General features: G+C 43.9%; 1 protein-coding gene and 1 long non-coding RNA gene across 7 annotated transcripts in view; one reads left to right on the top strand and one right to left on the bottom strand.

Annotated features, from left to right (window-relative positions):
• Nr3c2 (nuclear receptor subfamily 3 group C member 2) overlaps positions 1 to 19,868 on the bottom strand; it is a 330,889-nt gene extending 311,021 nt beyond the window's left edge. The window contains exons 1-3 of one of the 6 annotated variants that reach the window (XM_087900467.1): positions 18,923 to 19,868; positions 11,701 to 11,793; positions 9,522 to 11,280 (exon numbers count right to left, since the gene is read on the bottom strand). In XM_087900467.1, the coding sequence (XP_087756593.1) occupies positions 9,522 to 11,278 (1,757 nt within the window). In that variant the 5' untranslated portion in view covers positions 11,279 to 11,280; positions 11,701 to 11,793; positions 18,923 to 19,868. Of the gene's footprint in view, positions 1 to 9,521; positions 11,281 to 11,700; positions 11,794 to 14,709; positions 14,731 to 16,642; positions 16,954 to 17,553; positions 17,670 to 18,922 lie in introns of those variants that run through there. The other 5 variants (XM_048438230.3, XM_048438235.3, XM_087900468.1 and 2 more) reach the window with 5 other exon arrangements.
• Positions 17,158 to 18,624, top strand: LOC125403066 (uncharacterized). Its single transcript, XR_007232833.3, has 2 exons — positions 17,158 to 17,495; positions 18,254 to 18,624. It is a non-coding gene; the product is annotated as an uncharacterized LOC125403066 (long non-coding RNA).
• Positions 19,869 to 26,756: the final 6,888 nt, after the last annotated feature.

Raw genomic sequence — 26,756 nt, 5'->3', positions numbered from 1 at the left:
GTCTGACTTACATCTTTAAAACCTCCACAGGCGCTCAGCTCTTCAGGGCGTTCAGCTTTCTTCTCTTTCAGCTATCACTTTCTCCATTTCCACCTAACGCTGGGTGGCATTAGGCCAATCATGTATCTGTCTGTGCTTTAGTATTTGTAAAACGGGTAACACCAGCTTCCAGCAAAACAAATGGGCTCCTTCTAGAAGTCAAGCATTCGATGACTGAGACCCACCACAGACAGCCCCCTTCCCAGCTTCAGCCTCCCCAGACATGGCGCCTACCTTCAGCTACACTTTAACAGAAGGACACAGGACAGGATTCCAGCACAGCTGGAAACTAACTGCTGTGTATGATTGTGGAAAACACACGGAATTTCTCTGGGTGTTAACTTTGGGATCTATGACCACAGGGACTAGATTTATAACCTTAAAAAGCCCTTCTACTTTGTCAAGTCCAGGGTTTACAATAATTCTTAGCTTTGACATCCATGAATCAGTTCTATGTATATTTTTATAAATAATTTCCATCTCCTTTATTAGGACATGTTGCTCGTGTTAGTGATTCATTTCTCCACGTTCTTAGCCAAATACATCCGTCATGACCTTCCCAACAGATACTTCTTTAAAGAGGCTTTCACGCTGCCTGTTCAATGCAGTCATCCACACAGGTAGTCCACCATCAGAGAGAACACTGGTATTTGAAACTCAGGTAACCAAGTCAGACAATTCTCAGAGACATGGGATTCCAGGACTAGGATAGAAAAATACAAGACAGATGAAAGCAAGAAAGCAAACTGTTCAAAGAATAATGGAGTCATGACAAAGGTCCACAGAAACCAGCTTTAACAGGCTTCCCTGGCTTTATCAGGACCAGTCTGAGCTCCAACAGGCCAGAATCCATGGCATAGTAGGACACAGTGACACCATGCAAATACAAAGAGAAAATGATGAAGAATGGGATGTTCTGATGCCTTCAAAGGACTTTCCTATAAAAGACATAGTTATAAAAGGACAGGAGCAAAAAAAAAATAAATAAATAAATTAAAAAAAAAAAGGACAGGAGCCACTTTACCAGGGAAAACCTGAAGACAGAATTTAAGTTGAGAGTTCTGAGCGAACAGTAGCAAGGACAATCACAGCCACACACGCTGCACTGGACAACTACAATGCAAACAGTGTACCATCTCTGCACCCCTGGATCTAACCACAGTGAGCCTGCTGAAGGAAACACTCCAGGACACTGGGATGGACAGGAATTCTTTGTGGGAAATACTCTAACAAAGCAAAACTAAACAAACAAGCTTGTATCAACTTAAAAACACTTTCAAAGAAATTTTCACCAAGGTGAAAAGAGAGCCTATAAGATGGGAGGGAAATTTCTGCTAACTACATTTCTGACAAGGGTTAATATCCAGGACAAGTAAGGAAGTTTAAAAAGTAAGCAATGAAATGATGTAATTACAATCTCAAAAAAAAGAAAGAAAGAAAAAAGAAAAAAAAAAACCCACCTAGCCAATAGATTCAAGAAAACATTTCCCAAAGGAGGACATTAAGTGGTGAAGAGGTCTATGAAAAAATATGAAACACTGGAGAAATACACATTAAAATCATCATGTAAGAATAACTATTATCAAAAACTATTGGCTAGCATGTAGGAAAGTGGACCCTTGAATGCTACAGTCATCACAGAAGGAACCATTGGGTTTAAAAACAAACAAACAAGCAAACAAACAGCTGCCATAGGATCCAGTGGTGCTGATCCTGGATGTGCACAAATGTAATAAAATCAGCACGGTGAAGAGACATTCGACTGAGCCCTGTTCATGACAGACAAGAAAAGGAGATAGCTCGTGTGTCCATCAACTCAATAGAAGTGTGGATAACGAAAATGTAGAACGTAGACACGAGGCAATGGCATTGTGTTATAAAAAGCACTAACACTATCCGTCGTTGGGACAACATAGATGGAGATTATTGTGCTAAGTGAAACAAGTCAGCCCAGAAAGGTCACTGGCAAGTGAGCTCAGGCCAATGGCCTCAGAGCTGTCGTTCCACAGGCTGAGCTGTTGTTGAGGCTCTTGGTTACCAGAGCTGGAGAGCGAAAGCGGGTGGATGGTCAGCGGGATCTACCTAGAAGATGTATTTCTGAGTAAGAAGTTACTGTGTGCTGTTGCAGTAGGCGTAGGGTGCCTGCCTATTCATAGTGACTGTGCACTGCACATTAGAAAGAGAGGAGGAAGAAATTTAGATGCTTTGCCACACAGAAGTGATATTAAAGTACATAGATATGGTTTTCTCTAATTACTCAGGAGACATGATTCAAACCACATGCCTACAAAATTAATAAGGTCATATAATTTAAAAGGTCATATAATCTATAAAAGACTGAAGCACTATCCCAGACCAAAAGAGAAAATGAAATATGATCAGTTAGCATAGCACTAAATTCTGAACTGGGTCCTGTTCCTGAGGGAGTCATTATTGAGACAACTGGCAAAAGCATAAGGTCTGCCCATAGATGCTAGCAATTTACCAATAACTGCTTATTAGTTTTGATCATAGTTCTGCAGTTGTATAGAGAAGGTTCTTATTTTTCAGGTGTTCTTGGTGGCAGACTTCTTGTATACATTTTTAAATAATTCTGAAATAAAATTTTAACACAAAATTCAGTTTGGGAACTTGGAGATAGATGAGTCAGTAAAATGTGCTGCGTAAGCATTAGGAACTGGGTTGGATCCACAGAACTCATGTTAAAAAATCAAAATAAAAAATTCTAGGCATGGTGGCACTGGTTCGTAAACCCAGAACCTGAGAGACAGAGACAGTGGTTTCCTGGGGCTTGCTGCTCTGTGCGTCTACCCTAATATGTGGGTCTTCAGGCACTGAGAGACTATTTCCAAAAACAAGGTGAATGATACCTGAGGAATGACCTACTCGGCTGACCTCTGGCTTCTATCTATATGCTTCCCTGGAGACACGCTATTGTACAACACTGTGCTCAGAGATTGAAACATTCCATCCTGCAGGAAAGCTCCCTAAACAGAAAGGTAAATAACTCAAAAGTAACTTCAGGAAGGTCCTGAAACTTACCAGATTTACTAAGCCCCTCCCTGTCAGAGTTAGCAGTAAAAGCTGAGAGTTTTGTTCAGACTGACGGAAGCCGAGCTGCAAAGACTCTGCTGCCAGACCAGCTTCCTGGGAGAAGCAGAAACAGCTGAGCCGCCTGAGGAGGTTTAGGCCACTGAGGCACTCGGAAAGGACGATCTCTAATGTGTTGAGCGGCCTGCAGACTGTGTAGTATGGTCCAGCTTTTCAGCTTAGTGAGATGTCTCACTTATCCTGGGGTGGGCTTGGGGGATACAGCTGTCTTTGGGTCATCTCTGCTTCTGTAAGGAGCCCCAATAAAACTCAAGGTTCACAGTTGTGGGACTATCTTTTTGTGTACTGTGAAGATACATCTTTGCAAAGGCTCCTTCTGATGGGTTTTATAAAAAGTTGAATGGCTAATAGCTAGTTGGGAGAGGATAGGCAGGACTTCAGGGAAGAGAGAGAATGAGGGGATGAATTTATGTGTGCAGGGATGCCAGTGAGATGCAGACCAAGTCAAATATACAGAATGGAAGAGAGGTAGAAAAGCCATGTGGCAAAACATAGATTAATTGAAGCAGATTAATTTAAGTTATAAGAGCTAGTTGGGGACAAGCCTAAGCTAAAGGCCATGCTTTCATAATTAATTAGAAGTCTCTGTGCGATTATTTGCAGACTGCACAAAGGAAAATCCGACTACAGTTCACCAAACACAATTGATATCTGTACTTTAGGCTGCTATGGAATCCCTCTCTGGAGTGAATAAATGTGTGTGCTGCATCTCCCCAGAAACTTCTTCCGTATAACACATGCATACGCAGAAGGTAGTTTCCTACATTGATGTTTTCTGTAATATTTCAAATTTGCCTGCTCCTTCCCATTATGGTGAACATCCTTGCTCCAGAGACACAGTTCCCACTCTTCCCCACAGTTGTGATTGTGTCTTTACAATCGCTTCATGCCCCCTTCCCCATTCCCTCCTCTGCATTTAATTCACGTTTCCTCACCTGTCACACAGGCAGCAATTTCTTAGTCTGACTCTCAAGTTCAGCTCCATTCTGGTTCCAAATGACCTGTGTCTGGCTGCTTCTCCCCACTCAGCCATCCCCACCAGCAACACGGCTGGTTTTCTGCTGTGCTCCAGAACTCCCTGTACCAGGAAATATTCACCCTTTACACATCTTCTAAGACTGGGTGAAAATTCCTTACTGTGGCCATCTTCCTTAACTCTCTGCTTTCCCGGGTTAGTCGACACCATCTCCCCGTCTGGATGACCAGTTGACCAGTCAACTCTGCCCCTTACAAACTGTATCTCACTTCATCTCATACTGCAGTTTTTTAAGAGATTTGTCTCACTGACAGCTAACACATGAGGTGAAGCCACACACCACACACCACGTGGCCATGGTCATTCTTATCAGTGTCAAGTTAAGTCAAGGTCCAAGTTACAAATCCAGACATGCTCCCTGAAGCGTGGACTTTTTAATAGTTCCAATTATTGCCTGTTTAGTTGTATTCTTCCTTGAATAAAATTTTCTCTTTCTACTACTTCATACATAATGCCCACCTCTATTCAACATAGAAATCTGGAGTCTGGCCATACCATTAACAACCCTAAATCTATTGGCCTCTAGAATATCACTTAAGTAGTGAATGTCTATTTGTAATTACATGTTAATTTCACAAAGACCAAAAAAAAAAAAAACAAAAAAAACAAAACAAAACAAAAAACAACAACTTAAAACTAAAGTGAAGCCTACATTTCACAAATTTCAAACTGGAAGCTCAACAGTTTAGAATGAAGGTGTATGTCTTGAGAGCACTGTCCACTGAGGGCAGTTTTTCCCCCTTGGTTTTCATTAATAATTTTTGGGTACAATCATCCAAGTTAATACGTATATCTAAGTGTAATCTAGAAGCACAATTTTCATTTAACTTTGAGTTTAGTAAGTAAAAGAAAAATGATAAATTACTTAGTAGTAGGGTTGAAATTTTATTGCCAGATGAGCAATAGGAAACTAAAAGCCACAACCGAAAGCCAGAGAGGTTATTATTCTGGACGCAAATATGAAGGCAGCAGAGCCCTGGAGGAAGTCGAGTGTCACCCTGGAATTGTAGTCGACATAACATCTGCTATTACTTTGTCACGCAAGGACAGGCAAGGTTGGGCACACCCAGAATTCCAATAAGCAAGAGGCATCGAATCTATAAATGGTAAATCTCCAGGTCTGGTTCCAGCAGACTGCAAGGATGAAAACCACCTTAAGGTGAAATTGTTAATTTATCTAACTTAAACTACGGATTTTAGTTCAATATTCATATTTAAGTACAAAGCACTTACTTAATAAAGCATTTCTGGGGGATAAAAAGTGAGTTGCTGGGAGTTAAAATTGAGACATTTCTGGTGTGAGAAGCAAGACTTACCAGAAATATACTGTCCCAGTGGTTTGCATATTATAAAGCACTTGGGTCTTTTTGGTGTTGTTGTTTGATTGTTTATTTGGTTTGCTTTTTTCCCTATAAAATGATCACCAATTTCTCCAGAAATTACATAAGTTAATGAAAGTAAGTGAACTTTCAGGAAAAGCAAATCTCATTCTAAAATCATTACAAAAACACTATTCCTTAAAAGACTGGCCTAGAGAAATTCTAGGTATGTTAGCCATCTCAAAGTCAAGACATTACGTAACAAGTAATCCAAAGAATAGGGCACGTTTTTCATCCCGAATGCCCGGGGCAAGGCTGCCTGGCGTTCCTACTGTCCGCACCAGCATTCCTCACAGAGCACACCTCCACCAGATCCACCGGCTCAGGAGCTGGCAGCCGCAAAGCTATGCTCATCAGCACAGACTATCTGGGAAGTTGACTGATAGGGAGAACTTTGTCACACGCTTCTTGAATTGTGTGTCACCACAGAAAGGGAACTGAAGTCAAGTCAAGGATAACTGACAAACAAAAACAATTACCTGTCACTGACTGAAATTTTCTCTTCTGTCTGAAAACAAAGTACAAATGATGGCGAAGCCTTAATTTCTTGTGTTGGAACCTGCCAGCCTATGCCCTTTGAAACAGTGGACTTTATATTCAAAGCTCTAAGTCAATGTTAGCACTGCATTATGGGACTATCACAGTGACTATGGTTATCGCCATAAACAGCCAGCGCTGTGTTAGCAGAAGTGCTGCTTGTGCCAGGAATAATGCAAATAGAAAGAAGAAGAATTCATAGCAGGTGTCAGATTTTTTTCTTAAAGGAAACGTTGGGGTAAAAATGACGACAAATGCCTCAACTTTCTAATGAGAGGTCGCCCCCACCTCTCATTCTCACCATATAAGGGTATATTGCTAGAGACGTGTGTGTGTGTGTGTGTGTGTGTGTGTGTGTGTGTGTGTCGCACAGTTATTCAAGATCAGGTTAACAATTGTTTTAAGGGACACTCTTTTGGTTCTCCCAAGGGAGTCTCAGTCATTTTTCTGGGCAGACCTCACAGAGACCTCACTGTAAAAAGAAGAAACTGAGGCAGCGAGCGGCTCTGACTCAACCGAGGTCACAGTTCTGTTTGCACTCAGGCCGACACATGACACAGCCAGGTCCAGTGTCCACCATAGGGCTTTACATTCAGCTTTGTCATAATTTACTTTACAACTTGGAACTCAGCACCTTCACTGGGAATGATTAACAGGGGTGACTTTCGTCACTGCTCCCACAGAATGCCCACACAGCGAAGTAGAGAACACGCACGCCTCGGCCACTACTCTCTTATGTCATTCTAAAGAGTAGTCTAGGTGACAGTCATCTCTCTTTCCAACTACTCAGTAGCCTAATACAAACTGTATCTCCTTTCTCTACCAAGTACCAAGCCCCGTGGAGAACAGGACAGACCAGCAATGACCAGTTTTCGTTCTTAACAAGGAGTAAGGCTAGCTGGGGGGCCCGGTGGTACTGCCTGTACCCCAACATCCAGGAGACTGGAGAAGGAGAGTCTAAGACACCTGTGTCTCAAAACAAAAAAATCAAAGGTTAAAAAAAAATATTGAAAAACTGTTTATGTGTTACAGCAAAATTAAATTTTAAGTAGAAACTGCTATTTAACTCATTTAAAACAATCATATTCATATGAACATAAGTTTATGAAAACAACAACTTCTTCAAATGAAAAACTTTGGTGAAGAAATAGTCATTTTTGTTTTTTTTTTCTGACAAGTATATTGTCTTCTTTTAATATAAGAGCCATATTCTCACATCAACCTCAGCATTCAGCATAGACTAATACAGTTTGTTCATGCATATGGAAAAAGTAGCCTCCTATGGATTTCCTAGAGATGGGAAGGATGCTATGAAGGTCATTACAGGCATGATTCTTTGGGACCACAGTGAAAACTGCCTGAGTACTCTTTTGGAAATGGCGAATGGTTAATAGTAACAACATGGAATTTGAACAAATCCCAAGCTACTCAGACATCATTACAGTACGCTACCAATCCATTGGTCCATCTTCCACTCTGAGAAGACATTTTACCCACCATGAGCTATGATTTCACGAACCTCTTTGGAAAGGTGTCAGAACGCCCAGATCACAGTTTGAAATCTTCAGGTTTTACCCAGAGAGGAGAGATGCTACTGTGGTCAACAAACGGCATTGTCCATGACCTTGACCCTTTGCAGTCATCAACGCTTTATTTACCCAACATTCTTTGAAATGGGATGTTATCACAAGTGAAAAAACTGGAAAAATTAATTTTGTCTCAAAGATCACTTTTGTCTAAAAAATTGTCTAAGAAAGAGACCGATGGTGAAACATGGGTGAGACTGTTGTATTATGTATACCAAAATGCAGAAACCAGCCTAGGTGCCCTCTGACCCTCGACTGCACTCCGGAAATGCTCAGGCTCCCTTCTCCAATGAAAGCTGTACAGACTTAGAACCTCAGGGATGGTAAGCAACACCAACCTTTCACAGGGAAATGTGGAAAGCTTAATCTTAGTTGACACAAAACCCACAAATGTGCAAGCAGAAAGGCTCCTCTTCCTGTAGGACAGGAGGAGGCAGTCTCAGTGCCACGGACACAGACTGGTCGCTGAGACCCATTGCGTGCCTAAGGAGACTGTCATGGCTAATCAGGAGGGCCTGGGCTACAGCGCTGGAATATAGCATGCTGTGCTATGAAGAACTGTTAAGAATGTACTCTTTTAATGGAACATTTGCTTCTTTAGAAAAGAAGAAAAAGATTTGATCCATTAATAAGGGAAAGGATTCTCACACCAAAAGTTTTTGCTTGTGTTTGAAAAAGACAGAAAAAAAAGCCCCAGTAAAAGATATCGGATTGTAGGTATAATCTATGTTCTGTTAATAGGATGGATTTATTTTCTACAAAATAAAGATTTTAGGAAATGAAGGGAAATAGGAAATACCCACATATTCTTAGATGCCAGCAGAATAAAGTGTAGTTAGAAAAGTTATACTTTATATATTCCACAAAAGGCTCACTTATCACATTCATGTAATAAAACCAGAATTGAAGCAAAGTCCAAAGCAAGTACTCACTGCATAAATAAGAACCACCCTTTACCCTCACATCTAAAACCTCTTCCGTGTTTTTCTAAACATACACAACACACTCTCTGCAACAAGGAAACCAAGACACATTTGACAGTAACAGAGTATATCTTCTTACAGATCTCACAAGCTGTAACTGTACCAATTCAAAACTAGAATAACAATTATAATTTCTAATACGAGAAAGTAAAATTGTCCACTAAGTGCTTTTAGATGGTTGAGTCTTTAAATGCATTCACAGTTAAGGAAATAATTTATTTGGACAGGAAACTACGACTTTTATATAATTAGCCTACTACCCTCACCCACCTTCTCCCAAAAGAAACCTTTCTAGAAAACAGAGAGAAGGAAGCATGTAGGTAACAGATTTGGGGATCTGTTTTATTTCACAAACTATTGAAGTAATTAATAAAGAATTTTAATATAAAAAGGAAACTAGGATCATGAGGCTAAGTAATTTAATACATTCTCAGTGATCCAGAAAACAACCAACGGGTAAAAATGAGTACTAGTCTGCTAAAGGAAATACAGAAACTGGTAGTAGAAAATAAACATTTTCCAAACACTAAAACAGACAACAGAGGGTCACCTATATATGCTTCTTCAAAGCCAACACAAACATTTTATAAGAGATCTTAAGAATTTTTGTTCCTCTACTTTAAAACATAGTGCTATATCAACATTCTAAAGAGAACAAAATGACCAACCTTAAACAAAAGTAAAACTCAGTCTCTTGAATGCAAAAAAATGAAGACAGGATGTAACAATTTACGAAGCCAGGATTTTCAAAATAAAGTAATCAAAGAAAAGAAAAACATAGAAAAAAAGAAAGAAAGAAGAAGAAAAAGGGAGGAGAGGAGAGAAAGGATGACAAAATACATCAACTTACTTTGACACATTTTCTGGAATGTACTCTAGGACCGGGTATCCATCACTTCTCCTAGATGACAGGTCGCCGTGTGGTTTCCATGACTCCACTAATGTATTGACGGGTGGAAAGGAACTCAAGTGTTGAAAAGATTGGTCTCTAGGTGACCGTGATAAAGATATTGTACCTTGAGCACCAATCCGGTAGTGAAAGGACTGTCCACCCGAATTCACACCAACGATGGCAGATGATGGGATGCTGGTCTCGGGGTAATAGCTCCCATCATCTGGTTCTTGCTTAATCCCCATTGGGAATGCACTGCCCTCGCAGCTACCGTCAAAACCGGGCACAGGTGGTCCTAAAATTCCTGATAGGGAATAATAGTCTTTATCATCCATAAAGGAAAAATACGAGCCATCCATGAATGGAAACGGGTTGACCGTGGGGTTCCCTTTAAGAGAGGAGCCTGAACACGAGTGCTTGGTTGATTCTTGCTTTATCGGTACAGAGAATGGAGAACCGGGGTTGATTTTGCTGTTTCCTCCCAGGCAGGAGCTGCTGAAAGTCCCGTCTGGTTCTGGCTTTATGTACTGGACAATGTTGAGCTGGCCAGTCACACCATTGGAGATGGCCTTCTCGACTTCCTCTGTCTTAGGGAAAGGAACGTCATGAGCACCTTTCTCATGGGTGTCTGGACTGGGAACCACATCCCGGATGGCACCGGCTGCAGCAGCAGCGCCTGAAGCAGCATAGCCGAAGGCATTGTTGATGGGGCTGCAGATGGACCCCACAGTGCTGGCTGTCGGGCTGGAAAGTGTGGATCTGTTGTTGGTGTTGGAAGGGCTGGAAACGGAGCACCTTGAGTTGTTAAGATTTGCCGGGCTGGACACAGAGGAGCGCAGAGTGACATTATTAGGACTGGAGACTGGAGATTTTACACTGCAGTGACTCGGAGGGCTGGAAATCGGGGATTTCATGCTGCTTAAGGGACTTGAAAGAGGGGAGCCCACGTTGCTAGCATGAGTGGGGCTGTGCGACCGTGAGCCTCGGTTTTCAACATTGGGGGAGCATGTTAGAGGGGTTCCTTGAGTGATGGGGCTGTGCACTGGGAAACTGGTAAAGCCGGCTGTGGAGGAGGATATGGAGCTGATGCCCGCAGGGCTGCACACCGAAGACGACATGTTCAGCGGGCTGCAAACAGAGGGGCTCTTCTCGTGACAGATGATTGGGCTCTTAACAATGGCACGCATGACCCCTCCATTCACGGAGCCTCCAGAGTCAGGCATGAATGACCTCAAAGGCCTGCTCATTCCACTTAAGGTGGAGGGCCTGTGGCCATTCTCTTTGTAAAACTTCACCAATTGCTCCATGTTTTGGTATATCTTTGCTGGGCTCATGCTTCCTTGTTGGTTCTGCTGATCATAGGAGTAGTCGGCATCTCTCACAGAGTCCATGTATAAGCCCATGGACTCAGCCACAGTGGCTGAGAGTTCCTTGGATTCCAGCTCCGTTTTAATATCAGATGGTAAAATCCCAGACCGACTACTGTCTTGCTGAAGGCAAGGGAGTAATTCGTGTTTTTCTTTGCTGCTTCCTTGAGTACTGTTGTTTGGAATAGCACCGGAAACACAGCTGACATTGACAATCTCCATGTAGTTGTTCTCATCGGTCCTTTCTGCAGGTCCAAGAGAAGAACGCTCTACTGTCTGAGAAACTTGACTCCAGCGTCCTTCCATATCTAGACCTTCAGGGAGACTGTGGTAGCCTTTGGTTTCCATAGCTAACAAACAAGATTTATATTAACATATTAGAGTCAGTAACACTGTAGTATGCTTAGGCATTCTCAAATTGCATTTATTGAGCTACACTATATATTCAATTTGATATTAGCAGTATTTCTAGTTGCATTAAAATTTAGCTTCATGGGTGCTGACACAAAATATCACACAGAGAGAATATCAACTATAACTTGTTCAGAAGCGAGAAGAACTAAACACAATTTTACATCTCAATAAAACTCGCTATAATTCAGCCTTCACAGATTGTAAAAAACATTTATAAATGTTAACTTACTTGAATATTAAATAATAGTCACTATAATCCTAGGGATGGATGAGGCAATCAGAGAAGAAAGTGAGAAGTAAGTGGGTGACTCAACAAAGCCAAAAGCATGGTGACAAATATCAAACTTAAAACTAACCTGGGCAACCTTTCCTTGGATCCACTTCTACGCAGGAGCATGGCTGGTTTCCTTGCTGCTAAGCTTGCTCCCATAATATAGCTCCTTTATACACTAAAACAAAACAAACAACTAACTTTATGACTCCAAAGTTTTGGAAAACTTTCTCATATCAAAGCTGCCTTCCATACGATCAAATGCGTAGCTTTATTATTGATGATATGCAATTGAGGGTACAGTTTCCAAATATAAGCTTAACAAATGAATAGCCATAGGGAAAATCATTGAGAAATTGTTTCTAAAACAATAAGGCTTTCTTACAGTATGTCAGTGGTGAAGACAGTTCAGTGTCAGTTCTGCAGAGTGCAGGTGGATATGAACTGATAGACGTGGAACACAGATCGTGGCAGCTGCCAGACGGGTCAGCCACAGTAGTGACTCTTTCTTGTACTTCAATAACCAGCGCCCTAGCCTAGCAATACCTCTCTTAAGCCTCCCAACAGCTGGGCATTTTTACTCTCAACTATGGATGGAGGAAGCTTATGAAGGGCCCTGGTCATTTAAGCATTTATTCAAGAATATTTCCAAAGCACTTGTTACATCCTGGGTCTAAGAACAGTTCTGAATTTGTAATAATGAAACACCCAGCCTAGTTTCCACCCTAGAGGGAGCCCATTGGAGTGTTTTCAATATACATTCATTTCCATCTGCTCTAATCAATAAATTTAGCTCATGGACAGATTGCAATAGGCTATATGCTCATAATTATTATATACTATATAATTCAGCACATTATTACAAGCCTTTCTGATATATTACTTAACCTTATGAACCAATCTATATACAAAAAGCAAAAATGTAGTCATAAACAATGTAAGTCAGAAACTCAGGTGCTGGCCACACAACTATGTGCAAGACTTGGAATTTGATCTCAGGTCTCTCTGTTTACCAGTGTTTCCCAACCTGGTTCTTAAGGACACTTTCGGCCAGATCTTTATTGTTGTTGGAGGCCTGCCCTATGCACTGGACTGTGTTAAGCAGGGTCTCTGTCTCTGAAGCACTAGATGCCGAGAGTACCACCTTCCCTGGTCGCAACAGCAACAAAGTCTGCAGATTATCAAATGTTCTTAGGGAGCAAGATCCCACCCCTGAACAACTGCACTAAAGAAACGGGGCACTGCAAAATGAATTTGCTCTTATCTGTACATCTTAGAATTTAAAAAACCATGCCTGCATACAGTTTTCAAATCTATATGTCCTGTGAAGCCTGCAGTTCTTCGTACAGAAGTCTTGCACCCTTTCTCTGCTTGCCTCTAGCCTTTCTCCCCTACCCTTTCTTCATTAAAAGGAAAAAAATTGGAAGTCCTTTGCTACAGAATTTATATTAATTAACATTGCAAAACAATATAATGACTTCAGTAAATAAATTTGTATTACATATCACAAGCCCCTATAATGAAATGTAATGCACAAATTGCCTGAGTCTTACAATTACCCCTAATTTTTTTGTATTCTTCAGTAGATTTTCAATTATGAACAGTCAGAAACTATCAATTCCACCACTGTGCCCCAGATGGATAGTAAAATGCAAATAAAAATGTTTAACTATTATACTATAATCAATATGCAATTTATGAACCTTAAAATCTACCAATTATGCAGCATGCTTTCACTTAAAAACATTATTAATTCTTAATCAAAAATCAATCACTAAAAAGTAGAAAATAAATCAAATCACAAAGATTGAGGTAGTTATCTGAGAATTTCAGCCAAAAAAAAAATAAGTATGGATGAAAACCAAGTTAAAGCTGAAACACAGAATGAATTGAGACCTAAATCATTGCTAATAATGAACTTTTTTTTGTTTGTTTTCACTCTTCTGAAAACTCCAGCATAGCAGTGAATTGGAAAATACAGTCGGTAGTATGTTCTCTTCTACTTCTATGGGAAATATTCTGTCCTTTCCACAGCAAAGACAGTCGGATACAGTTGAGGTATAGATGGTTCAGATTCAGACCCATTAAGTATCTCCAGAACTATGTTCAGAACAGAACTTCTTGGATATGTCCATGCCAGCCCAGTCCTCTCCTGAGCTCTTCTGTGGCCTCCCTAAAGCCCTCTGTGTGAAGTGATCCCCCTGCATCCGCACTACAAGGCTTCCACAGGAATCCCTCCTGATGTTGTAGCTGTAGCCACCAACCTCCCCTCCATCATACGCAACAGGGCTCTGTGCCCTGAGACCCTTCTCCAGAACTTCAGGCACCCAACTGCCTGTTGGGAGAGATGGACACTCTGCTTTTTATGAGGTCTCAGTAAAATTCCGAGCTCTAAAATCCCTGGGAGATTTCTGTATATTTTAAATATACAGAAGCAGTATGTTTTAAATCCAGCATTCCCTGAAATAATTTGATCTCTTTATATCTTGTTGTTGTTCAGAGGGTCTACTAATATTCTGAGGGCCATTTGTCACTCTTGCCTCAATGAACCATATGCCAGAGCAGCGACGGTCTCTAAGGCTCATAGAGAATCACAGCCACAGTTCCTCTCTAAAAGGAAGGGTTTTATCAGCTAACACCAGACAGCTGATCTCAACTCCTCAGAGTCTTGCTTCACCAGACCCAGAACTCACATAACAGCCTCCTAAAGCCAACTGTATTTTACCACGCTATTGACAGGAAAATCATGAAGAATTTGCCATAGGCTTTTCTGAAATCTAAATTGGCTTTGTTCAAGGGATCCTCATCTATCAATCTCACCAACCTCTCAAGTGATAGAGGAAAGGTGGGCAGCGGCGAGCATGCGGACGCTTCCCCTGCAAACCTTGCTTCGGACTAGATGCTTTTAAAATAGCATCGCTGAAATATTTTATGCTGAGTACTGCTTGGTTAGTATTTTAGTTAGTATTTTCTATAAACAAATGGGTTAGGTTAGAAATTTATTTCCTGTGTTGTCCAGGAAACTCGGGTTGTCTTTTTAGAATTGGCATAATGACCATGGCTTTGAACAGTAGTTCAGTCAACCCGAACTTACCAGAGACTACTAAAAATACGACTTGATGAATATGATCCTCATAAAACTTTATCCTGAGGGTAAAGGGAAAGCTTTTGTTACTTAAGAATAAAATAAGGCAGTGAACTATATAAATTATATTCCTAGCTTAAGAAAAACTAGGCCTCTTAGCTTCCCAGTGAATACTGTACCAGAGACTCTTAGGTCATTATGACCTTTATTTCATGCAAAAGAAACAAAAAGGTGAGAAAAAAATTCACATAAGTAAGGGAAAGCACCAACAGGTTGCATGTATATGTGGTGTGCATGCACGTGTATGTGCATGTGTGTGCACACGTGCGTGTGTGTGCATGTGTGTGTATGCATGTGTGTGTGTGCATGTGTGCATGTATGTGTGTGCGCGCGTGTGTGTTTGGAGTACTACTAATATCCTGACGGGCACTTATTACTATTGTCCTAAGTGAGTCATATGCCAGGTTTACAAACCTCTCTAAAGCTTAGAAGAATACACACATACATAGCCTTAAATGCTATTTCTGTGAAGGAAACAGACTTTAAAACTTTGTTTCATAGTCTGTTAAATTGCCCTTTTCCATAAGGAAGTAATTTCTTTTTTCACCCATGAAATTATTAAAGATCCTTAGAAATCTGCATCTTTTCTGAAAACTTTCACTTTTAATCACTTTTACTGCTCTCTGAAACATATCCCCTTCTTAATGGCATCTTTCCCCCAATTATGTTGCTTTCGGGTGGCACAGTTGAGACCCAGCTTGAGGGCTTCACAACACATGCCTGTATTACAAGGCAGAAGATGACTTCAGGAAACCAGTTTTAGTAGCTCTGCCTCTCAGGACTGTCATCTTCCCCTCTTACAGTGAGGGGAAGTAGGATAAGCCTGCCAAGGTCACCTAACAGAGTAGGAGAACCAGTTAGAACTAAGCATACCTGACTTCTGTTCACTGGCCTGACCAATTGAGCCAAATCAGCTTTCCAACTATTCTTTTAAACAAACTACCTCTTCCACAAAGGAGAAAGTACCGCTTTCGTCTCCCCCATCCCCCGGCGCCCCGCAACCCAAACTTCTCTCCGAAAGTATTTCCATGGTAGTGTGTCATGTCAAACGTGAAATTAAAGCTCCAAGGGGAGGACCACACAGATGGAGAATGCTGTTATCATTGCTATGTAAATATCACCACTAACAACACCTAGAGAATGAGGACCCGAAATGTTAAGGAGTCTTTAAAATTCGGCGATCTTAATAACTCGTCGGCTAACAAAAGTTTTTCGAACTACGTTATAATAAATAAATAACGCAGATGGTATGATAAAGCATTATGATTTAAACCTTGTCTTTTTAAAATGCAGCAGGAAAAGCCATGCATCTAAAATCCATCTGGCCAGGGATGCCATCAAAAGCAGTTTCATCCCTTTTCCGTCCCTGCCCTGAGAATCCCCTAGAGTTTCCCCAATATGAAGGAATGGGAAACGCAAGATTTTCCAGACCCTTTTATACAAGATCTATGGGGATCTAGCTCCTTCAACTGCCCTATCGGCTACACCTCCCACCCAGATTGAGGAGCTTCCGCAATTGATAGATGAAAGAAACATTATTCAAATGTCTTTTAAAATTTGCAAGAGGAAAACGATCTGAAATTCATTTTGGAGGAAAGGGGAGGGTGGCAGACCTCCCACTGCCAAAGGCGGTTAAAAGCCGCTCTTTAGAGGGCATTTATCCAAAGTGGCCAAACTTTCCCAAAATAGTCCTCAGCCGGCAGGTGGGGGGGGGGGGGGAGGGCGAGGGGTGGAAAACCAAAACAAAACAACAAGCACACAGCACATACTGACTGTGCCTCCGGATTACGCAGTGGCTTCTCCTTGCAAAGTGCAAGCCACCCTTGCCATGGCCGCACGCCGGGCAGGACCGGAGGCGCCCCACTGCGCACCCCCTACACACCTGCCTCGGCCGGGGTCGTCTTCTCTCCTTCTACCTGTTGCAGCGCTTGCCACCGCCACGACACCCCTGCTGCGGAGCCCCCCTACATCCAACCACATCCAGGCCAGAGAGTGCCGCTCTCCCTGCAGAGGGAAAGCCGGAGGCAGAAGCGCTGGCGCCCAGGTGACTTGCACCGGCTTCCTCTGAGCAGCCTGAAGTTGGCTCTCTTCTCCCGGGCCCAATGACACCCGGGGTGCGCAGGAGCTAAGGGGAGGGGTCAGGGGCAGGGCCAGGGCCAGCAAAAGAGGGAGGGAACGAGCGCACGGGAGGGAGCGGGCAAAAGCCCGGAGGGGGGGTGGGCCAGCTGGAAGGCCGGTCCTTTTAAAAGCGGGTCACATGTCCAGAAAGTTCAGGTCGCTGTCCCGCCCGCCGGAACCATTTCCATTGGCCAAAGGGGAAACAAGGCTCCACGCTGTGCGGGCCAGGCGTGCTTCTCATTGGGCAATCGGGGCTGTCAGTCACCAGGCGGGCGACATGACTGATACAAAGTTGCTGCGACACAGCCTGGACTCCGCAGCTTCCTTAAAGCCGCAGAGGCAGTAGGTTCTCCGGGTTCGCGGAGGTGGCTGCGATCCGGGGCACCCTTGCTCATGATGCCCTTTAGCCCACATCTCTCCCTTGCCCCAAACTTGCTCTCACCTACCCAAGTGTCCCCCGGGGGGACCACAGGCAGTCCGGAGAGAAGGGGAAACTGTGGTGAAGCCGTAGCAGCCTAGCTGGTGTGCCCTCGGGCTCTCCACCTGCAGCGCCAGGTGAGCCGCAGCGACTCACACCCGACGCCGCTCACGGCGTCCGCAAGCCCAAGACGACTCAGGTGGGCTTTCCCGGGACCCCTAACGCTCTGCTCCCCACCCCCTTCAGGTCTAAGTTACCTCCCCCGCCGAGCAGCCTTAGTCTCCGCGGTCGAGAGCCAGAGGATCACGTTCCCAGGCGATTTCAGTTTCCTTGTTTTAACCATGCAGGAAAAGCGGGTGCTTTCGGTGCAGCCAAACCCCTTTAAACACAGCCTTCCTCCCACCCCACCCCCTGCCAAAAAAAAAAAAAAGTGCCAGGGTCAAGAGCTGAGGCGCCTGATAATTTTGTTACTGTACTTACTACTTTAGTACTGGATTTTTCCACTAGTTCAATATGCAAGAAAGCTTACTATCGAGGATGTGCGCTTTATAATACGTGGAAGGGGTGCACATAATTGGGGCAGGCTTATTGGAGGAAGGGAAAGCACTAAACTGTTTTCCAACGATCGTTTGCGCGAGAAAAATTTTGACTTCCCTTCTCCCCCACTCGGATTTTCCTCCCGCCCACCCAAACACTGCACTTGCTAAACCGAAGGATGGGCTCCTTAACTTTAATTCTAAAGACTTTTAGACTGGTGTGAGGCTCGGCTTTGGACTCCCCTGCTGGCTTGGAGTCAGCACCAGTGACGTACACACCTAAATCTGGTCCCCTGGCCCTTGGCGACCCACAGGCCGCAGGCGGCAGCTGTGCAGCTTCGGGCTCACCCTTGCTCCGGGCGAGGCAAGGCTCGGGAGGAGGAGGGCAGCTTGTGCCCTAAGGCCCCTCCTTTTCTTACAGTTAGTTAAGTCTCAGGATCCCGGATCCTAAGCCCAGGGAAACTGGAACTCGCCACTCCCGCAGGGCACTCCCCAGAGGCACGGGGGACTGCAGCGGCGCCCACGAGCTGATCAGACTCCGGACTCCGGTGCCCAGCAGTCGCCTGCGCTGAGCTAGCCCTGGAGCCCCTACCTAGATGAATCCCCGCCGAGTGTCCCAACTTTCCCGCGAGGATAGCTGTCACGCGACATCTATTGCTCCCGGGGCCGCGCGCGGGTGGCGAGCTGGAGCTAGGGAAGTCCCGGACCCGGCGGCCCGGGCTCGCCAAGCAGCAGCGGCTGCAACTCAGCCAGGGTGACAGAACTATTCATCATTAAAGAAATGGACGCGTCTCCTTTTTACTAAGTTTTTTACCTCCCTTAGGGAGGGCTAGTCTTGCCCTGGGTCGAAGCTCCTTGCAAAATCTAGGTTAGAACCGCGCGGAGTAGCCGCTGCGCTCTCTCGCCAGTCGCCCTGCACCCTTGTCCCGCGTGGGCCAGGCAGGCACCTGACCTCCTGCCGACAACCCACCTCGGTACGCCGACCCGCGTCCTCTCCCCTCTGTGCTGGCCCGGCCACCCCGGGGCCACCCCTGTGCTCCCAGGCCCCCTCCTGCCACTGTCGGCGCAAAGTAACAGTCTCTGCACTCACCTTTTCTAGGACATGGTAGGGAGACTGGGGCGGGGGAGGGGGCAGCGAGACTCCCGCCGCCTCCGCCGCTGTTGCAGCCACCAGCAAGTCCAATACCAGCTGATCTGCGATGAGGATGGAGAGGGTAGCAATCCTGGCAGTCGCCCTACTGACGGTGGGTAGAGCAATAGAGCGACAGTGCAGTTATCCTGCTGGAGGCAGCGAGTCGGTGGCACCAAATCGCGCCGAGGGGGTTGCGAGCACCCGCCGGCCCCCAGCAAGGCAGCCGGGCCTGGGGCCGGCGGGTCTCCGGGGCTGCTGGTTCGCCCCGCGGTGACTGCGGAGGTTCCGGGAACCCGCCAGTCCCGCGGTAAGATTCCGCGCCCGCAGCGAAGAAGCGCGACTCTCCGCGCCCCTTCCTTGGGCTGGGATGGCCGGTGACAGCTTCGGTGACAGAGCGTGGTGTGTGTGTGTGTGTGTGTGTGTGTGTGTGTGTGTGTGTGTGTGTGTTTGTGGGGGCAGCCGCAGGGGGAGCCCGCGGAGCTGGGGCCCCCTCCCCGGGTCACACCCTCACTAGCAGTACGAGGCAGTCTAGCGTCCAGCCACCCGCTGGTGGGAGACAGGGTGCTGGTGGCGGTCGCTGGAACCCCAGTCACTGACAGCAAGGAGGCCAAGGGAAAACGGAACCCCAGTGCACGCACCCTGTACTCCCCTCCTCCCGGGTCCACAAAGTCGGCCTTGACCTGGCGCCTGGCTTCAGGTGCAGGTGCCACCGTAAAGGGAGCAGAGGGCTGGAGGACCACGAGCGGGCCAGGAGGGAAAAGTTTCTTTCCTGAGCCTCCGCTGCCCACCCGGTGAGACAGCTCTTGGGTTGCTGCCCCACCCCCACCATGGGGGGGGCGCCCTGGAGCGCCGGGGTGTCTGCGCACCAGGGCGTGTGGGGAGCGACCGCCACTGATCCCGCGCTCTGACAGCGGCCGCCCGGCGCTGCGGGCCTTAGAAGGGACCAGCCGCGACAGCCCTCCCCCGCAGCGCGCCCCCGCGCCACCCCGCGCGCCCCCCGCGCCCTCGCGCCCGCCCGGGCAGACACCTACGCAGCTGCGAAAGTGAAAGGCGGGCTCCCTGGCCGGGCGGCGCGGCGCGCGGGCACGCGGCGCGGGGAGGAGGATTGAGCCCCGAGCTACCCTCCTAGGAGTCTCCTGTCCTCCGCGCGTCTTGGAGCTCACCGCTTCTCATTCTCCAGCCTCACACCCCAAGACACACTGGTCACCCCAGCATAGTGTGTATGCGCGCGCTCGTTTTCATGCGCACTCGCGGGTGTGAGAGATACCCTATGCTCTAGACTTCTCCACCGCACCGTTACACACGCCCCTAGGTGGAAGTCTGCTGGAAGGGGAGACTTGAGTCACTAGCAGAAAGGCTCACCTGCTAGCTTGTTTTTAAGGAATGAATTAAGCATACCCAGGACTTGACCACACATCCCCTTCTCTGGTTTGACATTTTTTTCCAGGGTTTTCTAAACCCTCTGTAGTCTCCCCCACCCCTGCGTTTCTCGATTTCCTCCTAAATAGGAGTGAAAGTTGCTGATCCCCAGGAAGAGCGATACTGTCCTGTTAAAATCATTTCTGCCTTTCTCTAACCCCACTCCTAGTTCTTCTGTGGCTCAAGGTGGCATTTTGGCCTGTTGCAAAACAAACTTTTCCTGCTTTGTAAAAGTGGCTTCTAGGTTAAGATGTTTGGAATCATGACTTGAGTGAGATCAAGAAAGTGTTCAAATAATTTACAATAAAATGTAACCTTTTCTTAAACGAACTTTAAAAAGGACAATTTGGAAGAATCCTGATGTTGACGAACTGACTGGAAACGCCTTGAGAATAAGATGGGTCGACACTGATGCAGATGATGAGCAGAAAGATGCACAGAGGTGCCACTGAGCAGACACCTATGCAGTATCGTAATGGAAGAATCAAATTGCCGGCGCACAAGCGTCTTTTCCAACCAACTTCTTTGTATGTTTGAGATTTTTAGTAGTAAGACACTGGAAGAAGAGGAGCCACCCTTTAAGATAACTAGGGGTGTGCATTCTGTTGGCAAGGTTGACAGGTTAGGCTTGGATGCTTCCGTTTCCATTCTCACTACTCTGCTCAGTACTTGCAAATACAGACAACGTGATCAAAGTATGGTATAAGATGAGCTTAAAATAGCTGCCACATTGTAGAAATTTAGGAGATTTCCCCCCATGGTTTATTTTGTTTTGAGGCAGGATTTCTATATGTAGCTCTGGCTGTCCTGAAACTCACTCAGTACACCAGGCTGGCCTCCAACTCAGAGGCCTGCCTGCCTCTGCCTCCCAAGTGCTGGGAGTAAAGGTGTGCACAGCCACCGCCTGGCATCTTCCTATGTTTTTATTTAGCCACTTTGAAAATTTATATCTGCTCTGCCTGAAAAGTTGTCTGATATTAAAACCTAAGGTTTTTTGATATACTCTTTAAAAACATTTTCAAACCAAAATAGAGGGTCTGAGATCTCTGTATACCCTTAGGTGCCAGCTTCTCTTATTACTGACAGATATTTAGAGGATCTTGCAATTACCCATAGGTGAAGTTTGGGTTTTTCTTTTTTAAAATTTTTTTTTCTGAGTATTAAGTTTCTCTGGCATAATCTGCCTTTGCTGGCACTGAGATGGCAGCAGCCCTGGAGTTCAGTGCCACAGCTCTGGTGAAGGGGCAATGGGAAGGTGGTGCTGTCTCTGAGGGACCCCAGGAGAGAAGGAGAACACAGGACTTTAGGATGTTAGCATGCATTCTCATTACATGTCTATCAGCGAAGAGTCCTGTCTGCCTTCCTTTGTATCTAGCAATGCCATTGCTTCAGAAAAACTCTCTCTCAACCAAGGCTTTCCTTTACACCCATTTAAATAAGACTTTTTGTTCTTTGCAGAAGAATGGAGAATTCAATTTCTTTTGAAAAAGAGATTAAAAAATTAAGAAATGGACAACCCCAGAGAACTATGCCATTTCCTGTATAGCTAGCAAATGTCTTAAAGCTGCAAACCACCTCAGACATCACTCAACACATTCACAGGCTGAACCTCAGGACACCACCCTCCCCCATCCCATTAGTGTCAAACTCCCTGAGGTTTGCTACAGTGAAGTGCAGGGCTCAGCGTTTGCAATTTACATGTGTGACATCACATCCTCTATTATGTAATTCCAGAAACAAAGCCTAATATCTAAGTTTGTGTTGGAAAAAGCTCTCCCTAGCCCTGCTTTAGTTTGAGGAGAGCTGCCCTTTAGGTCCCTGCTTCCAACCCCACTTCTCCAGTTGTCCCTGAGAATGATTCATAAACTGGAAAATTTCTCTGACCCCAAAGTGAACATATCTTTCTTAAGTCTTTATTTGCTAACAAGGAAGTGAAGACCATGTAGCTTAGTTGCATTAACCAGTGTTTTTTGTTGGTTTGCTTGTTTTTGTTTTCGGAGACAAGGTTTCTCTGTGCAGCTCTGGCCATCCTAGCCTCTAATTCAGAGAGCCACCTGCCTCTTTATTTCTTTTTTATAAATAAAGGCGAAAGCATTAGTTATAGTTAACTCCGTTAGTAAGCCTACCCATGTTAAGGCTGTTTACTTATTTAAGCTTTTCTCCTTTCCATCTCTGACCAGCTGTTGGAAAGAGTTAAGAAAGACAGGGTGAGTCAGAGAAGTGAGGAGGGTGTCGGGGAGAGAAGATGAACAGGACAACATAAGATCAAACTTCTTTGTTTATCGCAAAGCACACGTTACAGTTTATAAACACTGCAAGCAAAGAAGGGAGTGTGCACTAGAAGGTAAACGCTGGACATACTAAGGGTTTTGCTGACAACCAGAATTGCCCAAACTCAGCTTTCCACAGCGTTTGGAATATTTGTTCCAGCTTTCATTATTCACTAATTTGAAAATTAATTAGGAATTTGTATACTGATTGAGTTATCTGTCTACCTTTATCCTATTTGCAGGCAGTTTAAATAGAAAATTCACAAGCTTACTACATTTCTATGGCCAAATTTTGGGATGGAAGATCACCAAACAGCACACACATCACGATTAGTATGCCGTATTATTAGAAGCAAATCAGATTTCATTGGCCCACACTGAGGTTCTAAATTTAGATATAATGTACAGTGGTTGAAAGGAGGGAGGAACTTGAACAGTATATTTTAATAAAACAGGGACGTTTTCAATTTCTTCTCTTTTCTCATGCATTCTTGGTGCAGTAGAGGAAATTCAGCACCTTTAAATAACTGTGCTAATCTTACATAAATAACCACATGGTTGTGTGCTCATTAGAAAACCAGGCTGTTTTTCTGGTATAATGCTCAGTAGCAGCACACACACACACACACACACACACACACACACGCTCACACACAATACACTCATATGACTACATATACAGACATGCACACACACTCATACATATACAATTACACATACACACACCACACACAGGAACATACACACATACACACACAAATACACATTACATACACCACACACACAGGAACATACATACATACACATGCCCACACAACTACACAATACAACACACACGCACGAACATAATACACAAATACACACCACACACATGCACATGGCAGCATATACACATACACATGCATGTACATATATGCACATACACACAAATACACACTACATGCACATATATACACACTCACAAAATACATCACACACACTACATACATACATACTTACAAAGCACACATACACACAGATATATACACATAAACACTAACACACTCACACCACACACATATATACACATGCATATATGAACATACAAACACACACATATACACACATACAGAAACACATGTGCAATACACACACACACACACAACTGAAACCCATTGGCTCAAGAGTGTGGACCCCACATATGTCGAGCTAGGTGGCAGCCCTTTTCAGCTTCTCCCCAGGACTCTGTAGGCGTTGCTAGTGTTTCAGCAGCGGGCACATTATTTTTAGCAGCACATTTTAACAGCTGTCAGTAACAACGAAGACATTTTGATCAACAATATTTTTTACTCTATCAAAGATGATTGCAAAAAGAATGCCTCAATATTTAAATGTTTAGCCATTAAAGAGAAATAATTTCTTAGGATAGAAAATGCTCCAAACGCATCAGAGACAAGCATGAAATAATTGCATAAAATGAGGCCTAATGGATTTTTTTTTTTATTTTAAAGTTTCTGACAACTGTGTACACATAGTAAAGATAACTATTCCCAAAGGGGTCCATGTCAGAAAGAGAAACATCACACATTTGCAAATGGGTGGAGCATAGTTATGTGGGCAGAAAAAGTGAATAGGCTATTTCCCCTAACCGAGTTAAGAAAGAGAGGTTATCATGTCAGATATATGAGCCTAGATACATCAGACAGAAAATGTAAGAAGTTTCTTGACAGATGTCATCATTATGCCTAAAGGTAACCATTGTCTGTGGAACTGTGCATTTGTGGGAACTGGTAACTGTCCTTTGGAGAATGTATTACAAAACAAATGAACCAAATCTCCTGAAGTGTCCAGGGTACGCTCTCCAAATTGAGTGAATTAGTGCTTTGCTCCATAAGTCACTGGGGTCACCCTGTTTAGAGATCACCTGCTCACTTCAAATCCAGCTCTGAAGGCAGCTAAATGTTCCATCTTCATCTAGCTGGCTAGGTTGAGAATTTGTGCATTCTTACATCAGATAAGATTTCTATTGCCTGACATTTGTGTTCTTTAATCCTTTTGGAGTTTCAGACCTCTTCTAATAGGGAGTATTTTAAATTATATAACAGGATTTTTTTTAAATCATGCAATTTTTTGTAAAAAAAATTCAAGTTTAGATACACTTTTTACATTTCTAGCACAAACCATCTGACAGATGCAACTCTTTAAGTGGTAATGCTTTTTCAGAGTATTATATGGTTTTATATATGCTTTGTCCTTAAACTTGAATACTTATAAAACTATATCACATACCATATTACTATTAATATTCAAACTGCAATCTATTTTGAAGTACTTAGTGCTAATAGTAGCTTGTCCTCACTACCTTTTCAAATTAAGTAGATATTTTAAGAAAGGACTTATTTTTATTTTACGCATAGAGTGTTTGTGTACATGTATTCATGTATGTGCGCCTTGTATGTCTGGTACCTGCAGAGGCCAGAAGAGGGCATCATGTCGCCATGGAACTGGAGCTACACTTAGGAGCCATGTGGGGCTGTTGTGAAACAAATCAGGGTCCTCTGCACAAGCACCAAGTGCTCATAACTGCTGAGTCATCTCTCCAGCCCCAATGGGCATGTTGTGCTTTTAACTTAACTGTTTTTCTTTTTTGTTTAAATTTACTTATTATACAGTTCAAAAAAAAAAATGTTCTTATCTCAGTGTGTCCTGAAGATGGGCCCATTACTTGAGGTATGGATTTAATTGATGTTTCTCTTTCAGTTTTCATTAGATTTGATTAAATTTGATGAAACTTTTGTAGTCATTACTGTTTTTTCTTTCTTTCTTTCTTTCTTTCTTTCTTTCTTTCTTTCTTTCTTAATTTAATAAGGCATTATATCGTGGTAAAATACAGCAACATAAGAGTCATGGTTTCTGCCCTTTGTGAACATGCAGATTCAGTGGCATTAAGTGACCCGCACTGCAGTGACGGTCTTGCCACTCTCCAGCTGCGAAATTTATCCCTTCTTATAGCACAGAACATCACTAGTTTTTAATCACCTATTGTACAAGACAATTTCCTTTATTTTGGGCATGGGAAACTTCCCATTTACGTCAGTAACAACTATACCCCTCACTAGGAACAGTGTTGACATGGTAGGCCTTTTCCTTCTTTAAACTCTGAAGTGACACATGAAGAGTTGGCTCGGTTGTCGGCAGAACTTGCAGCTCCTGCGGAGGACTGGGATTCAGTTCCCGCACCCACGTGGCCGTCACAACTGTCCAACTCCAGTTCAAGGGGTTCCCATGCCCTCTTCTGGCCTCTGAGGCCACTGTGCTCACATGGTACCCATAGGCACATATAAGCAAACTCCTTTTCATGAAATAAAATGATAAATCTTAAAACGAAGTGAGTTGAACAATGAATTTCATTCATGATAGATGAGATTTCTAGGTTTTTTAAAAATTTTATTATTATTATTATTATTATTATTATTTTAAATAGACCTGGTGAATAATCAAGGAACTTCAGCTGAAATAAAATGAAGCTCCATTTCAAGCGCTATTCAAACATTCGTTGGCCTGGAGAGTTAGGATGTAAAGAAAGGACTGTGTCCTGTACTGTGAGGAGAGTCTCTGTGTTACTCTGACTGTAGACTGTGCAGGGTTGTGTGTGCCACAGACTAGAAACAATGCATTCGGCTTTTGAAAGGAAGATCATGTGGGAAAATGAGATTTCCTCTTGTGGTACATGGTAACAGCTCAGAAACATAACCACACAGTGTAATCCAATTATTAATATTATAATGGGGTGAGGCTTGGATCTTTACTGCCCTCACATGAAAGTTGGAGATCAAATATTGGCACCCAAAGGGGACTCACAGACACCTGTAACCCTAGCTCCTAGGGGGTCCAGCGCTCTCCTCTGGCCTCTGGGGCACCTGCACACCTGTGTATGTGTACACTCATGCAAAGACATGCACACACACCAATAAAACAAATCTTTAAACAATATTAAACCATTTAATTACAAATGCTATCAAGAATAATGTACTTTATACATTCATCAATACTCCATAAAATATTCCAAGCACACAAAAACTGTCTCACCACCTTTAATGCCATCTTGGCCTTCACATCAGCAG

Source organism: Myodes glareolus, chromosome 22 (genome assembly GCF_982192425.1).
Source record: "Myodes glareolus chromosome 22, mMyoGla1.1, whole genome shotgun sequence".
NCBI classification, from domain to species: domain Eukaryota; kingdom Metazoa; phylum Chordata; class Mammalia; order Rodentia; family Cricetidae; genus Myodes; species Myodes glareolus.
Note: the sequence above shows the minus strand (reverse complement) of the source record. Positions and strands in the feature narration are given on the sequence as shown.